This window comes from Narcine bancroftii, chromosome 8, assembly GCF_036971445.1.
Source record: "Narcine bancroftii isolate sNarBan1 chromosome 8, sNarBan1.hap1, whole genome shotgun sequence".
Lineage (NCBI taxonomy): Eukaryota > Metazoa > Chordata > Chondrichthyes > Torpediniformes > Narcinidae > Narcine > Narcine bancroftii.
Window position 1 is genome coordinate 18,865,134 of NC_091476.1, and position 17,234 is coordinate 18,882,367.

The following is a 17,234-nucleotide window of genomic DNA, read 5'->3' on the forward strand; positions in this document are numbered from 1 at the left end:
AGCGCTGAAGAGCTGGCTCTGAATGGGCGACTAAAGCGGCATCGTCTGCAAAGAGTAGTTCACGGACAAGTTTCTCTTGTGTCTTGGTGTGAGTTTGCAGGCGCCTCAGATTGAAGCGACTGCCATCCGTGCGGTACCGGATGTAAACGGCGTCTTCACTGTTGAGGTCTTTCATGGCTTGGTTCAGCATCATGCTGAAGAAGATTGAAATATAATCCTCGGTATAATCCCCCAAGTCTCCTATGCTCTGGGTGGGGGAAACAAAAGACCCAGCCTCTTTAGCCTCTCCCTACAACCTCCTGGCAGGAATGCAACATTCCTTCTGCGTCTCTTCCAATTTAACCATATAACCATTTCTTTGTCTTTGGCTTGGGTTCGCGGACGAAGATTTATGGAGGGGGTAAAAGTCCACGTCAGCTGGAGGCTCGTTTGTGGCTGACAAGTCCGATGCGGGACAGGCAGACACGGTTGCAGCGGCTGCAGGGGAAAACTGGTTGGTTGGGGTTGGGTGTTGGGTTTTTCCTCCTTTGCCTTTTGTCAGTGACCATTTACGGAGCGGAATATTGACATCCTTCCGATGTCTGGGCAATGAGAACTGCAGGCATGGTCTCACTCACGCCTTGTATAGCTGAAAACATTGTGCAGGGCCCTCCCAATGCACGTGATCTATCTATTTTCGACAAGATGACCACACCAGTAGATGTTTGAACTTGCCACGTAGATCAGCCACCAGCTCGTGTGGATCAATGGAGACGCGGGAAAGTGCAGATGCTGGAATCGGAGGAACTCACCAGATCGAGCAGGAGGAGGAAAAGAATGGTCGATGTTTTGGAGCAGAGCTCTTGTGCTCGACCTGCTGAGTTCATCGAGCAGATTGTGTCCAGCACACGGTTTGCATTAAGCTCTGGTTCAGTGTGTTGAATAGGAAAAGAGAAAGAATAACTTACCATGGACTGCTGAGGTGGGATGGCCTGCATTCCCAGTGACTGTGGTTGGGCTTGAGCCTGCTGTTGCTGTTGGACTTGTTGTTGCACCTGCTGCTGTTGCTGCTGCTGCTGCTGCTGCTGTTGTTGCACCTGCTGCTGCTGCACCTGCTGCTGTTGTTGCTGTTGTTGCACTTGCTGCTGCTGCACCTGCTGCTGTTGTTGCTGTTGTTGCTACAAAAGATACAAATGGAAGAATCAATTTAAAAGGGAGGATATATCCAAAGCTGCACAAAATTTTCACCGAGTCTCAATTCCAGATCATACGCTCAGTTCTATTGGAGAGGTAGGGATAGACCATTGAACGGTGATGGAAAAGGCAAGTGAAATTTGACACAGGAAAAAGAAGATGATATATACAGATATAAATGTGCCCCTATCTAATTGTTGTAAAAGTCAAAGACTCAGGAATGAGCTCCCTTTGGTATTTTCCCTGTGTTCCTTTTAAATACACTGGGGCCCACTCTCTCTTCCAACTCAAGTCATTTTCCTGTTCGCCATTAAAATACGGTGCCCACCATCCCAAATGTTTCTTTTAAACAAACATGGCATTGATTCCAATGCACCTCTTAAATCTATTGCTTTACTTCTCACCTTCCCTTTAAACACTCACTAGAAAATATAGTATACCTTAAAAAAAAAGTGAAATAAAATGCGTTGCTGCATTAATAGCCAATGGTCAAACAAAACCCCGATGCAGCACTGAAATTTCAAGGGTGCCAGGTTATCTGAGTTCTTCGGTATCTGCTGGAGTTTTAAAGTATGAGCATCTCGGGGGGTTCATTCCTCAAGCAGAAATCTTTTGAAGATGGAAAAATTGGGCAATACAGCATGCAGGATTTGGGCCTTTTATTTATCTGGACTAAAAGAGCCAAGAAGTTCTGCTAGATCTACAGAAAACACTAGCGGGCCATTGAGAGGAACTCGTCTAATCCTGTGCCACACAACATCAATGACAGGAAGGCTTTGGAGATTTATTATAGTGATTCCAGGGACAATGGATCATCTTATATATATTTTTTTTTACAAAAAGCAGATGAAAATGCCAAGAAGAGATTGAATATGGGTGTTTAAAATCATCAACAACCTTAAGGTACAGTGGGAAACTCACCAAATGCCTGGACACTCTGAAAGTCACTAGTTAATTTCCTAATTGTCCCTGATGTTCGGTCAGCCCGATCCTTATAAACATCCAACTTCTGAACATCAAATAAATCAGCAAACAAATTTGAATATACTCAAAACCAGAGAATCCATAACTCTCCAAAATCAAGAATTCCAATCATTTGCAATGATACATGAAAAGGAATTTCCCCTCAGCTCGGTCTTAAATGGGAAATGCCTTATTCTTGAAACTATGTCCACGGTTATTCAAGTGGAGAAATCAGTTAAAAAAAAATCTTATGAATCCTTCTCAGAGAGTCTGATATGTCCAATAAGTCTCCTCACTTTCTTCTCATTTCAACTTGTGGAGTCCAACCATACAATCTCCAGGAATCAATCCAGTGAATCTACCTTTCTTAAAAGCAAATCTCAACATAATTTGCTTTTATATTTTTATAATTGAAAGGAAAACCAGGTTTGCCTCCTTAATTACTCGTGGCACTGAATGTTCATTTTCTGCATGTTATGAATCAGCGTATTGTGATCCAACAGAGCATCAACTCACCAGTTTCTCATCATGTGTCATATTCTATTTTTCTATTCTTCGCAAAAACGAGTTAAACCTCACATTTCCTCCTTGCCCACCCAAGTAGCCTGTTCTTTAACCTTGCATTGTTCTCTTCTCTCTCACCCCCTTTCCTTCTTTCTCCAGCTCCCCACCCCATTTCCTCTCCATTCAGAGAACTATTCCCACCAACCACCCATCACTACCTAGCTTTTTCCTCTTCTGCCCTCCCACCCATGACCTCTTGCCTGTGGCTATTTCTCCTCCCCCTCCCCCCACTGTTTTATTCAGGTGCCTGCCTGCTTTTTGCACATACCTTGATGAAGGTTTCAGGCCCAAAACAGTGGTTAAGAATCTTTTCTAAGAAGAACACTGCATGTCTGCTGTGTTTCTCCAGGGTTTTTGTGCTTTATATTATTAAACCAATTTTTAAATTCAAGCTATTAATATAAATACTGTATAAGTATTGATTCTGTGATTCTCCTCAAGTATAAACTGCCAAGAACCTATTCATTCTTAGTCTTTTACTTTTCACCCTTGAACCAACATTGAATCCCACATACATCTGATATACATTCAGCTCTCAGTCATTCCCAGACGTAGTTTTCACAACGTTGAAGCTTACCCTCAGAATCTGCTGCTGCCGTAGATACTGTTGTTCCTGATTTGTCCTCATTGTTGAATGAACACTCTGCTGGGTTATGTGACTAATTCCTGCCATCATAGATGCCTGTTGCATGGGTTGATGCGTTAGCCTGTAAGAAAAATTGTTTAATAATAACTTTTTAACTAACAATAATAATACAACATCTTTAACACAAAAAGTTACCTACGTCACTGGACAGAACAATATAGGGAAAATTAAGAGAGCAGAAAAAGAGGATATTAGGACAGGTAATTTGGCCAGAGGTGAATTAGAAGTAAGCTAAAAAGGAAACGACTGAAGGGGTGGGGAGGGAGAGGGAAAAAAAGGACTGCAGAATTTTAGAAAGGCATGTCTGCCAATAGTTAAGGAGATAGAAGTTGCACAAGTGTTTTGAAGTTTTATAGAGTTCTACAAATAACATGGAGGCTACAGAAATATGGATAAATATGACATGAAGAAATCTGAGCACAAGGAGGACATTTTAATATTAAGGCGATGTGTATCATCAATCATTAGTGTAATCAGTGAATGAAACTTACTGCAAATTGGAAAAAGCAGAGAAAAGGTCGTAATTACGTTTCTGATGGTTTGATCAGAGTACCAATACGGAAAAAAATGTTTCAGGCAAAGGTGGTAGTATTTTTTGAGGAAGTGGCATGGTACTTTATGGCCGCAATAAATACATATGGTACGATTATCTAGTGGCTGGATGGAAAGAGAACAGATGCTTACACGTGCTTTTTCTTACTTGGACTGATTGCCAAATTATTTTTCAAAATATATCAAAGACATTTATGCAAACATCCATCAACATTTTGTCAGCTGGAAAAATAGGCATATTTTATTCAATTTCTCTTTAATTCCATCCTCATACTGATATTTCTTTGCTCTTACTATTCCTTTCCCTTCTCTGGATCTTAAAACATTTTTGATTTCTAACTCTTCAAAGTTCGAATGAAAAGTCATTGATTCAGAACTTGGTGGAGCTCTCCAATATCAGTTAACATATCCATGTTTGAAAAGCAATAGTTTGAAATTATCTGTGGACTTCCTTGTTATCTAAGAAATGTGACCCACCCCTACATTTGGTTATTGTTAAATTATTTTGACAAAAATCAGAAGGGATAAACGAGGATAAAGGCAAAATGCCAAATGTTCCAAAAGCATGCAAAGTAGAGGACAATCACACATCAAAATTAGCAGCAAATATTTAGAAAAATCAACAATTGTTTTGAAATTGTCCATTTTGATTTGCAAATGCTGTAAATCATAGAAACACTACTTGAACTATTTAAAACATTTTTAATTTAATTACTTGATAAAATTGGCTTTTATTACAAAAAAAATTGTTTTATCTATCTTAATCTTCCAGTACAATAGGAACACATGGCACCAGTCCTTTCTAAAGTGTAACATGTGGTGATTTTTTAAATTGAGTTTCATTATCCATAAAAACATTACATTAAAGCCATCAGGAGCATGAAGTAAACTGTCACAGCAAAATTTCTGTGAAAATATAAGTTTGAACTACTCAATTTTCTATTGTGCCTAATTACCTACTTATTTTAACTAATGAGCAGATGATTCAAGAATGAACAAGCCAACTGAAATATATATCATTAAACCAATCACTGAAAAGCAGCACTGACGTTGATAGGCTAGCTTCTATAGAAGTTAAAACAGAGAGATTGACAACAAATTTAAATTGGCTTGCCTTTTTCCAATATCAGATTAACCTATGTCTGAAATTGGACAATGAAATTTTATTAATTAATTGAAACATTTTACCATGAGCTTTGGAATAAAAATGCTGTTGGATTAAAGTGTGTTATATGACAAAGAAAAAATGGCAACGCTATCGCTTTTCTTTAGTATTTATGATATTCATAAATTTTACAGTGGGAGGAAACCAGAGTCCCCGAAGGAAACCCACGGAGACAATTTTACATATAAAACAGTCCTGCCCGGTGGGTATAGTGGTTAGCGCAAATCCGGTACAGCGTCAGCGATCGGGACTGGGGTTCAAATCCTGCACTGACTGTAAGCAGTTTGCACATTCTCCCCATGTCTGTGTGGGTTTCCTCCGGGGGCTCCAGTTTCCTCCCACCATTCGAAATGTACTATGGGTTGTAGGTTATTTAGATGTAATTAGGTGCCAGGGGCTTTTGGGCCAAAATGCCCTTTTACCGTGCTATATGTCTAAATTTTAAAATATTTGCTCTTGATGTTTGTAAACTTTTCCTATCAGATGTAGAAAATGTTGAAGGAACTAACTGCCATGCATACTGAAAAAATATTGGGATGGAATTTTCTATTTGTCACACAACTCACTCCTTTTTTACTAGGTTTCAATCATGGAATACTAAAAATCCATAACTGGTATTGCAGTTATTCCATGTGGTCAAACAAGACAATTCATTATGTCAAAAATCTCAAACAAGAAACTGGTTATTCCTTTTATTTATATTGGTTGCAGAACAAAGATTGGTCAGAACAGCTGAAGCTGAACCACTTGAAAAATAGGCACAATATCTTTAACCAGCATGTTTTACTCTACCACTACAATCCAAGGAAATTAATTCTGCTTCAATGAAGAGAGCACAAGGACATCACTTGGAGCAGAACAAGGCATAACTAAAATGAGGCATCTCTCTGATGACACTATAATGTTGCATCCTTGTTGAACAGTGAAAATAGCATGCAGCACATCAGGCCAAGCAATGACTTTCTCCAGCACTTTGTGTATTGCAGTAGACCCTAGCATGGAAGATTTTCTTGTTTACCCCATATCTAATATATCAGGTTAAATATCCACAATCTTGCCAGAAATGGTCAAAAGTGCTATACAACAATTAAAACAATCAAACGAAAGGGAAAACTCCGCAAGCCCGCTCAACAACAATGGCATCCAATGTGTGAAAGTAAAAGATTGAGCTAAAGCTCTTACAAGCAAACCCTGCTGGAATGAAGGGTGAATGACTCCTCTGGGTTTCTGTCCAAGGATCCAAGAAAACAGTCTTTTACCAATCTGAGTTGAAGAAATTGTTAAGAGAATGGATACACTAGAGGCAATGGGACCAGAAAATTCCTCGATTGCCCCTTCCATGCCCTGCATCTTCTAAGTCACTCAGAGATTTTCTCTCAGATTCATGGTCTTAAAACAAAATTAATTTATGATCTTTTAAGTGAAAAAAAAAGAGCTGCAAGAGTTCAGCCCAAAACATCGACCATCCCTTTGGGTCCAAAGAAAATAGGTGCGAGTGCCCTCCAAGCCTGCACTGCTTGATACTCCAGTTCTGCAAGCCAGATGCTGCTTGATCTCCAGCAACTTGTTTTTTCGCTTCAGATTCCAGAGTCTGCAGTCTCATATGTCTATTTCCCCCCCCCCCCACTTGCCTTTATACTATTTTTATTTGTACACTGTTCCCTATCAAATGACTGAAAATATCTGCTATACAATCACACAGTACTTGGTATTTAAATGTTATGGCTTCCAGTGAAGAAAATAATGTTGAAATGTAGAGCTAAATCAAACCTAGCTTATCAGATTTTCCACACGCACCTCTGTGTGTTCTGCATGGAGTGTGCATAAGCTGGAGCTTGCTGGTGAACATAACCGCTTGGTCGCTGCTGCATCTGCCGAACCTGATCCACGAGTGCAGGATTATTGGCTGTGTGAGTGCTCTGATATGGTTGACTTGTATAGGCAGGTGGAATCATACTGCTGGTTTGCGAAGGATGTAACTGCATCCCCAAATGAGAGCCATAATTAGTGTAGCCTTGAGAAATGTTCTGGAAGAGAACAGGATTTTACACAAATTAAAAACTTAAATGCAACTCTGATTATTCAAAATGGTCAAGGACTGGGCTCATGTTGGTAAAACATTTTTTTTGGAGAACTGGTCATTCTCTAGCAACAGCAAATCACTTGTAAGTGTTGAAACAACAACAAACAAAAGGTAAGGATTTTAAAGCATTAAAATAATGTTAATTCTCACCAAAACAAAACAAAAATGCTGGCCACTGCTGATCACCGAGACCTCCCCACCAAGGCCCCGCTTGAGGTCCCTGCTGCTGCCGTGAACCCAAGGTCCCCGGTCAGTTTGGCTCCGAATTTTTTTTCAGATAACTGAAGATTTCAGTGAATCTGATTTCGGATCATCGGATTTGTAACGTACAAAGCCATCTTACCCATTCTATCTGCTAATCTTTTCAGATCTAGATTCTTTTATCTCTAAACTTTCTCTAAATTCCATGTTTATAGTAATCTTGGATAAAAGAAAACATCAAAAGTAAAAACACAATGCTGGAGAAACTCAGCAGGTCAAACTTCATGTAGCAAAGGCAAAGATGCAGAACCAACGTTTCAGCCTTGAGCTTTATTTTTGCTATTTAAAGTATACAGTTTGACCTGCTGAGTTTCTCCAGCATTGTGTTTTTACTTCAACCTCTGTGCCAGCAGACTTCTGTGTTTTCATTCTGAAAATATGAGGACTTGATGGTACTGGATTAGCAGATTTTCCAGCCAAAACTATATTACATCTATTAACATCTTAGCACTCTATTTAATTTTTAGGATGTTAAGAGTAGTGTCATAAATTTTCCATTGGCCCTGGCGAGCTCGAAGGAAGTGTAGGACAAAGGGCCATGGCGAGGTTAATGAACACAAAAGGAATCCGTACTTGGTAAGGCATCAGAGTTTCTGAACAATTGAATAGTGATTCATTGGTGTTTTATTATAAATGAGATCATTCAAATTAATTATAGTCTGCCATTTTAAATGATCCCTGCCTTTCTTTTGACTAAATTCGGTTCTTAAATTTTTTTCTAGCTTTTTTTTCCCCTTCACCAATCATTATTTTTGAATGTTTTCTGTGCAACGTCTTAAAGGCATATTCACAAGCGGTAACATTCCTGTGCTTGAAGCTCTTGTGCTTTTAATTTAATTTTTGTTTGACACAGCATGGTAACAGGCTCAAGCAGCCAAAAGACTGCTCTGCCCAACCCAATGTAACCAATTAACCGACTAACACCATGCAACTTTGGGATAATGAAGTAAACCAGACCAACTAATAGAAACCCAGGTGGGCACAGGGAGAACATACTCAACTCTTTGCAGACAGTGGCATATTCAAACCCAGGTCACTTGCACTATAATAGCTCTGTACTAACCATGTTGCCTCAGTTTTTAGGTTGAGAGTTGGGAGGTGTCACTTTGTAGCCTTGATAAGAACCAGTGTATTCTTTACACTACACACTCCAGTTATGGCATGGAAGGAGTGAATGCTTTAGGGGATATCATAAATGGTGGGCAAATGCAATGGTCTGTTACTGGCTACAGTGAAGATGATTAAATCAGCTGCAAGTTCAGACTGCTTTTCTACTAAGTTTCAGAAAACACAATTTAGGACTTTTATTTAAAATTACAGCCAAGAATGGTTAAAGGATAGTCATGAGTCAACACAAAACACAAGATTAAAATGCCACATACCTGTGCTTGTGACATGGATCCATAAGGTTGAGCTGGATTTGCTTGACGAACCTGCTGCCCATACATCCCACTAGAATTCTTGGGGAGAGAGGGGAAAAAAGAGTATATTTAGATCCTCTCAGGCTATAACCTTCAGGTCTAATATGAAGTAGTTAAACCTGATACAGAAAGAGATGTGACAAAATGAAAGCTGAAGACCTTTATTGGAGCCTAATCTCACAGTGGTATGAAATACATCTATCAACTCACTCAATATTTGATTAATTTGGCTGTCCCCTTTATTTATTGTTTTTTCTTAAAATATTTTAGCCCCTTAATGGTTAAGACATGTGCAAACAAAAAGATAATTTTTAAAAAAATTGCACATGGGAAAAGCTAACTCCAAGCAAATTGTGAATAGCAAAAAGAAAGTTATTCTTGCAGCCCAGCAGATTCATTGAGAGGGAACATCATTGCCTTGAGAATCAATATTTCTAAAGTCATGTCAAAATTTCAGCAGTTACTTGATCCCTAGATTAGTAAAAAAAAAAAATCATTTTCTAGACACAGGGACAGTATAAGACACAAACCATTGTCTTTACTTTCAGGTTAAATATTCAGATTAATGAGGAACTTTCATTTTAGAAAATTTTATTATGCACCTCCAAAAAAGGCTTTTTTCCCCCACTCACTTTCCTGATTGCAAAGAGATCCCTAGTTAGAGAATGCTCTAATTTTAAAGATGTTGCAGAATCACAGAAGAAGGAGCCACTCAGCTTGCTGTACCTATTCTGCCCATCTGACAGTTATAACATTCTCGCTTCTCCATACGCACCAATCTGGCGTGTAAATGGTGTCGGATAGTTTGCCCCTGTGGGATGGCAGGCTGGTGCTTGTGTTGTGGCATCTTATACAGTGACGTATCCATCAATGCACCAATAGGGGCCATCACAGCGTTGTACGGAGGTCGATTCTGCATTATTTTGGCAAAAGGAGGTCGCACAGATCTGTACGGCATTGTTTCTAATCTTGGTCCACCTACATGCAAAATAAATGGTGATTGCCAAATGCAACAATAGTCTTTACAGTTTTAATTTGCATGTGAACAAATATATGAAACAAAATTAACACCTTAGTTCCAATATTCAAGTTAAAAGCAAGTCATAATTCACCCCATGTACACACGGTGATCAAGGTCATTAGGTACTGTATATTCAAAAGGGAATTGGATCTGGCCCTTATCGCTAAAAGGATCAAGGCGTATGGAGAGAAAGCAGGAATAGGAATACCATGATCACATGATCAACCATGATCGTATTGAATGGTGGTGTAGGCCTAGAGGTCTGAATGGCCATCTGTTCCTACAGTCAATGGTTTTATGATTCTATCAATTCAAAAGTCTAAAAAAAATTTATATTACATTTAAGCATTCTTGGCTTTGAGATCCCAACTCAGCGAATACTTTTTACTCCCTAAACTTATTAATGTCATACTCTTATAAAATCTAACCATATTATGGAGGCTCACTGACAAACAAAAAGAGACAGCCCAAAATATACAGAAGCTGCCATTTCACATTGTCAATAATTCTCTATGAAAACAGATTTTTTATTATATCCTCATTATTGATTCTTTTTTATTTCCCATTCCAATACACATTGATTTTGTCTGATTCTCATCTTTCAGGAGTCTACACAAATCAATGAAAACCAGGAAGTGACAAACTGTATTTAAGAAATGTTCATCTGGGAATACTTAGATGGAAATACGTATGCCAGGTCATAAAAAAACACAGATGGAGTTTCATATAGGTTCCTGTCATCGGTTTTTATTCTGCTTCAAATTATTTTTCTGCACAGCATCAGGGCCATGGGATAATCTGATCCTTGGATGTGCAAGAATAAAAAGTTTCCATTCCTTCACTCAAATAGTAAAAATACTGTAAGAGGAATACATTTTACTTCAAAACTGTTCCTGTTCAACAATGTTCAAACAAACTTCTTTATCAATGCTATAAATCATATTCCAAGAAGAATTTCTTAAATTATTTTCTGCGCTGCCCTTTTATTGTGTTCCAAAATATTTCAGATGCCTTGTTGCAACTGTTTCAATGTTATCAGCAGTAGTGAAAATAATTCCTGAAGCTTCCAGAGGGTCCTCAAGCAGGACAAGGAGATATTTGTAGTATATTCCCCTAATTTTCACTAACATACATTTTTTTAAAATTTGCCAAAGGGAAGAAAAACAATGAGTGGATAAAACAGAGAACTTTGACATTACAGGAAATCTTTCATCTAAATCTTTTTCACTTACCTGCTGGCAAAGGTTGGTTTTGTGCATATATACCAACACTGGGAGGGCCATATGGAAGTCTGTTATAGGGATTACTCGTCTGGTGCGGCATTATGTCACTAGGAACTCCACCACCATAAGGAGGCATTCTGTGTGCACTAGATGATAACTCCAACTGCTCAAAATCAAATGAATGAAAAAAAAACTTTTTGTGTTATTTTAGCAATGACTATTAATTTAGAATTCACAAACTTTAGATGCAATGCTAAACTTGCTGAAAGAATCTGAAGTAATAAATTTAAATTTCACTGTTCACATTAAATGCATCAACTTTTACCATTAATAATTCAATACTCCATCACTACATTTTAATACTTTTGTTACTTTACAAATCCTATTTTAATATGGAAATTCTTACAACAATGTATTCAGAATTTTAATTTAAGCTTTAAATTGAAGATCTCCACTATTGATATCACAATGAAAATCTCATGAAATGTCTAAAGTTAAAAGATAAATTATGTACTATATCATGTGATACTAGTGAAGTGGAGTTGATTATAAATTAGCTTCTTTGTCCAAGGACAAAATGTTCAATTTCTATTCGCATACAATTTCTGGTTCACTGAAGAAAGCTAAAATTTAAAAAAATATTTTGTACTATATCTCCAGACTTATTGAAGTAAATTCCAACTGGAACGTTGCCCATTCTCAACTTTTACTTTTTGTGATGTTCATGGATGTGCTTTACAAGACATGGAGCAATAACAGATTGCAAACATTTTTTCCCTTTGCCCTATCAAAGTGAAAACATGGGCTACTCAGAACAATTTTTTTCCCCCACCTGCACACACCACAGAAATGAAAAAGCACTGGACAGTTTTGTGAATTACATAAAATTAACATTAACAAGAACACCTATGTATATGCTACACCGAACTGAGATCATGAAACTCTGTAATCATAGTTTGACAAGTTATGAAAATGAATTGAAACAAATCATCCACAAGATGCAGAAAGAACAGAATGAGAAACTTGTGTCATGGACACTTCATACATTCTTAATCTGTATAATAAACTGTGCAGCACAGAACATGAGTAAGGGTGGAAAGCACGAAGCATCACTGTGGTGAAGGATGTGGGTATATTGAGACATTACAATAAAGGTTGTAGGCTTGGTCTGATTAAGTAAGCCATGTATTATGCATTTTGAATGCCTATAAATGAATGAGGAATTAGCTGCGAGCTCACCTCTGCTTTATTGGAATTTAGCCGTTTTTTCCTTGTTGGTTTCTTCTTCTTCTCTTCAGTTGTATTAGGTTTCTCCAACTTTGGTGGTTCTGCTGCAGTTTTTTCTGGTTCTGGAACAACTGGCACTGGTGGCTCCTCTTCCTCTGGGGGGAGTGGCAGTGGTTCGAGATAATAACTGCGTGGCTTTGGTTTCAGGTGTGTGTGGTACAACAGCAGCCGGTGCTGCTCTTCGAACTTCGTCACCTTGCGGTCAACGCGAACTGTCCCAAACCAGCCCCAAGAAAGGGGAGCAGAATGCTTCATCCCTTCAAAAACATCCCAAGGAGAAATCTTCTGCTTAGTGGAGACTTGTAGTCCCTATAGCATGAGAGAAGTAAAGGCATGACCAAGGGTACTGGTTTACACTTTTAAAATGCCTAAAAGGGGGATCAAAAATACTCATCATATTCTAACTTAAACAAATCCAGAAAACAAAACAGGCACATTAATGCAATTTTAAAATCAATTTCTGACTTCGATTTAAAGTGTTTTGCAAACTGCAATAAATGATTCAAAGAGCATTTTTCTCTTGCTTGACCTTTAATATTCCATTTTAATTTTTAGACTAATTGATGATCAAATTCTACCATGGAAGTCCTTGTACGGGATCTCAGGTATTATGTGTAGAGTGAGAATATACAGTAGGTGGCCATTGTGTAACTCCAAGATTTCAACATGAACAGTGATGTCTGAGAAAATATAAATCAGAATAAATTCTCCTTGGTCTTTCATGTAAAAACATTACAAAATTTGCAAAGGCAGTTAATTGACTGACTTCAGATGTCAATGCTCGATTACATTGATAAAAGTAATGCAAAGCTTTGCTCAGATGATATCAAAAGTAGGCCTCAGTCCATATATTGAGCTGTAAATGATCCAGAAATGTTTTCTTCTCCAAAATTCTATTGCAGTGCTCAAATGAAAGTCGACATCAATATAGCACTGCTAATATAACTCCATAATAAGGTTTTGACAATTCATAGTTCATTATTGCAAATGGGAACACAGAAACAAGGAATTCATAGGTCTAGACAAAGATGGGAAATTGATCTGAATACAAGTATTGGAGAGAAAAATTGGTTGGAATTGATTCAATATAATTTTTGCATCAATTATATCTTACTCCACAGAAATTAAATAGATTGAAATCAGATTTATCACATAAATGTTTTAGGTGTAATCAAGAAATAGGTACTTTTTTTGAATTTTACTTGATCATATTCAAAATTGAGACCTTTTTGGATGGAATTAGTAGTATTTTTAGAATGGGTTACAAAAGTTAAATTTCCTCAAGATCCAATGCTTTTCCTATAATGTTATATATCTGGGATTAGGCTAAAATTAAAATTTAATATGTTTCAAAAGGAATTTGTGAAAATTGCACTGGCATTTGCAAAAAAAAAAATGCATAGCAGTGTCATGGAAATTAGATTCAAATTTGGGAATGGATAGATGGCATGCTGAAATATGTAGTTGTTTACCTCTTGAAAAAATATGTATAATTTAAGGAATTATAAATTTAAATTATAAATTTAGTGACCATTAAATATTTGGTGTCCATATCTACATTCTGTAGGTACTACATCATGAAATTGCCCCTTAACCTCAAAAGCTTATCGACTCCTTGGTGTATATAAGTTTAATATTGTAGAGAATGAAAGAGAAATATGATATATCTTCAAATACTCTTTTTTCATATTATGAAATTAAAGCTCTATTGTTGGATAATTTTGGATGTATGTTATGATTACCTAGGCGGTCTAAATTTGAAATTTTACTTACGCCGGATGTTTATAAATCTAAATTAAAATGGGAAAAGGTTTCTCCATATCTATTTCTCAGGATGACTGGATGAATCTATGTGAGGATAATATGACTAAAATTGTAAATATAAGGTACAGATTGGTTTATTATAATTATGTTTAACCCCAGAAAAATTAAGGAAATATAAATTTATTTCTTTTGATTTATGGTTCTTTTTTACATTCTACTTGTTATGTGAGACTGCAAAACCTTTTTTGGAGTAGATTTAAGGAACTTTTAGAAGCTATTTTTAAATTGAAAATTTCATTTGATCCTTTAGTATTTTTATTGGGTTATATTAAAAAAATGATTTTGGAATTAAAATTAAATAAATTTCAAATTTCTTTTTTTGAGATTGGCCTTAGCTATGGCTAGAAAATGTTTGGCAATTACTTGGAAAAATGAGACTAATTTGAGTATTCAGCAATGGCATTCAGAAATGAGATCTTGTATTCCGTTGGAAAAGATAACATACAATTTACGCCATAATTATTCTTTTTTTGTTAAAACTTGGAGCCCGTATTTGGAATATATGGGGTTGAATTATTAATCTTCTTCGCATCCATTGATGGTGTTGCTCCGAACCATGGTAAATAATTGAAGAGTTTTATGTTTTGTGATCTCCTCTCCTCTTTTTCTTTTTTTTATTGGGGTAGTTTAGAGGGGGGGTGGGGAGGGCTGGGTGGGTTAGGGTAGGGTGGGGGGTGTAAGGGGTATCATTTATTAAAATACCATGTATGTATTATGTTTTTCATATTGTATTTTTATTGTATCATTTATCATGATAAAATTTTCAAAAAAATATTGTTGAGGAAAAATTTGTTGAAATTGATTGCAATTTCAGTAACCAGATGCATTTTTCTTTTTCTTTCTTTTCTATTTTGTATCCATTTCTTTCTTTTCTATACATTTTTTTGTTTTATTTTTTGGGGATTATTATTGGGGGTAGAGTTGGGGGTATAAAATACTATATCTGTATTATTGTTTAGATTTGAATGGACGACAATCTTATATTTAGTATTAATATATAAATAATATTCAAAAAAGAGACAATTCATAGTTATGCTTCTCAATTTCTGTCCTTTATTTCTAAGAATGTGTTTGAAGATTCTTCTAGAAATGTCAAGCTTTTGTCAATGATGCTAGATATTACATAGTTACTATTTTCTGATTTATGCTATTTTTCAACACTACAAATGTTCTGCAATTTGGATGCAAGTCCTTAATCCAAGTTCCTTAAAAGAAAATGAAGCTTTTGTGTCACTGAAAATTCATGTGCTGAGGAATGTTTGGATTGAATTTAAAAAATTGAACTCTGAAATATATTGGTTACTCTTTACAAAAATCCCACTTTCCCAACTTTTAAGACAAATGTGGGTGTTCACAGAAGCAGAGAGATAGCACACTGGTGCAGCAAGTATTTGGAAAAACAAATGGAATATTAATTAGCCCATATTGCAAATGAAATGGAATGCAAAAGTAGGCAAGTATTGTCTTAACTATACAGGCTTTAGGAATACAGCATTGCCTCCTTACTTAGAGAGGGACATACTAATATTGAAGGTACATCAGGAAAATTTACCACATAGGATTCCTGAAATGATGGGGATGCCCAAGGAAGAAATTAAAATCAGATTAGGTCAAGATTCACTTGAGTTAAGAAGAAAAAGAGGTGATCTAACTGAAACAGAAGCGGCCTAATTGAGTAATGTTTTGAGCATGTTCCCCTTTGAAAGGAAATCTAGAATTAAGGAGTACTGTTTCAAGGTCCATTTAAGACAGAAGAGGAGGAATTCCTTTCATCACTGAATTCTCTATCCAAAAAATTGAAGGAGGTGCAATGATTTAATATATTCAGGATAGGACTGATGGATTGTTGATTATAGAGAACAGATAGTAAATGGGTTAGAAGCCAAGGTCACATTAGCCATAACCTTTTTAAAAGATTACGCAGTTTTGAGTGGCAGTATAATTCTTCCTTCTTTCTTTGGCTTGGCTTCGCGGACGAAGATTTATGGAGGGGGTAAATGTCCACGTCAGCTGCAGGCTCATTTGTGGCTGACAAGTCCGATGCGGGACAGGCAGACACGGTTGCAGCGGAAAATTGGTGGGTTGGGGTTGGGTTTTTCCTCCTTTTGTCAGTGAGGTGGGCTCTGCGGTCTTCTTCAAAGGAGGTTGCTGCCCGCCAAACTGTGAGGCGCCAAGATGCACGGTTTGAGGCGATATCAGCCCACTGGCGGTGGTCAATGTGGCAGGCACCAAGAGATTTCTTTAGGCAGTCCTTGTACCTTTTCTTTGGTGCACCTCTGTCACGGTGGCCAGTGGAGAGCTCGCCATATAACACGATCTTGGGAAGGCGATGGTCCTCCATTCTGGAGACGTGACTCACCCAGCGCAGCTGGATCTTCAGCAGCGTGGACTCGATGCTGTATATACATGTCTGTTATTTCTTAATCTATCCAGTTTACTGTTTTATTTTCCAATAAGGTAATTTTACCAAGACGAATCCTGACTACAGACAATCTTTCTTTCCTTGCAAGAGAATGGTTAAAGGTTTGGCGGCCAGAGTTCGACTGCCATTCCTTTATTTTTATGTGAGCAGATTTTGTCACAGTTTTCACAACTTATGAAGAAATATCAGCACCATAATTTACTTGCCTCCTTTTTGAATATTGAATCAAAGCCAGCAATCTTGTTTCCTTTGGTATCAATCAGAGAGCCTTGAGGTTCACATGTGATGACATCCCGTGTCTGTTTGGGAAGTGGTAATAACTGCCGCACCTTCTCCAAACTCTCAGATTGTCGGTCCCCCAGCTCTTTCTAGGCCCAATGATAAGAAGTAGAATCGTTATATTCATAAGAAATATGATCATTTTTCTATGAACTCCCATCAATTTTTCATTACTGCAAGGACACATTATTAGTAGTTCCTCATAATCTGAAATACTAAAATTTTAAGCTAAATTGGTATCTAATTCATTGAATAGTCTCCTGGCCATCAATATTTCTCACGAGATCTTTAAAAATGCTCCTTGAAGTGTTGCCACCATTTAAAGGACAGAAAATCAAAGTTTTTAATCT

General features: G+C 37.2%; 1 protein-coding gene across 1 annotated transcript in view; it reads right to left on the reverse strand.

The window, feature by feature from the left end:
* med12 (mediator complex subunit 12) overlaps positions 1–17,234 on the reverse strand; it is a 111,370-nt gene that overhangs the window by 14,668 nt on the left and 79,468 nt on the right. Inside the window, exons 35-42 of the mRNA XM_069893036.1 lie at positions 16,812–16,973; positions 12,312–12,668; positions 11,082–11,235; positions 9,604–9,806; positions 8,790–8,867; positions 6,861–7,090; positions 3,278–3,407; positions 948–1,157 (exon numbers count right to left, since the gene is read on the reverse strand). Coding sequence (XP_069749137.1) covers positions 948–1,157; positions 3,278–3,407; positions 6,861–7,090; positions 8,790–8,867; positions 9,604–9,806; positions 11,082–11,235; positions 12,312–12,668; positions 16,812–16,973 — 1,524 coding nt within the window. The remainder of the gene's footprint in view (positions 1–947; positions 1,158–3,277; positions 3,408–6,860; positions 7,091–8,789; positions 8,868–9,603; positions 9,807–11,081; positions 11,236–12,311; positions 12,669–16,811; positions 16,974–17,234) is intronic.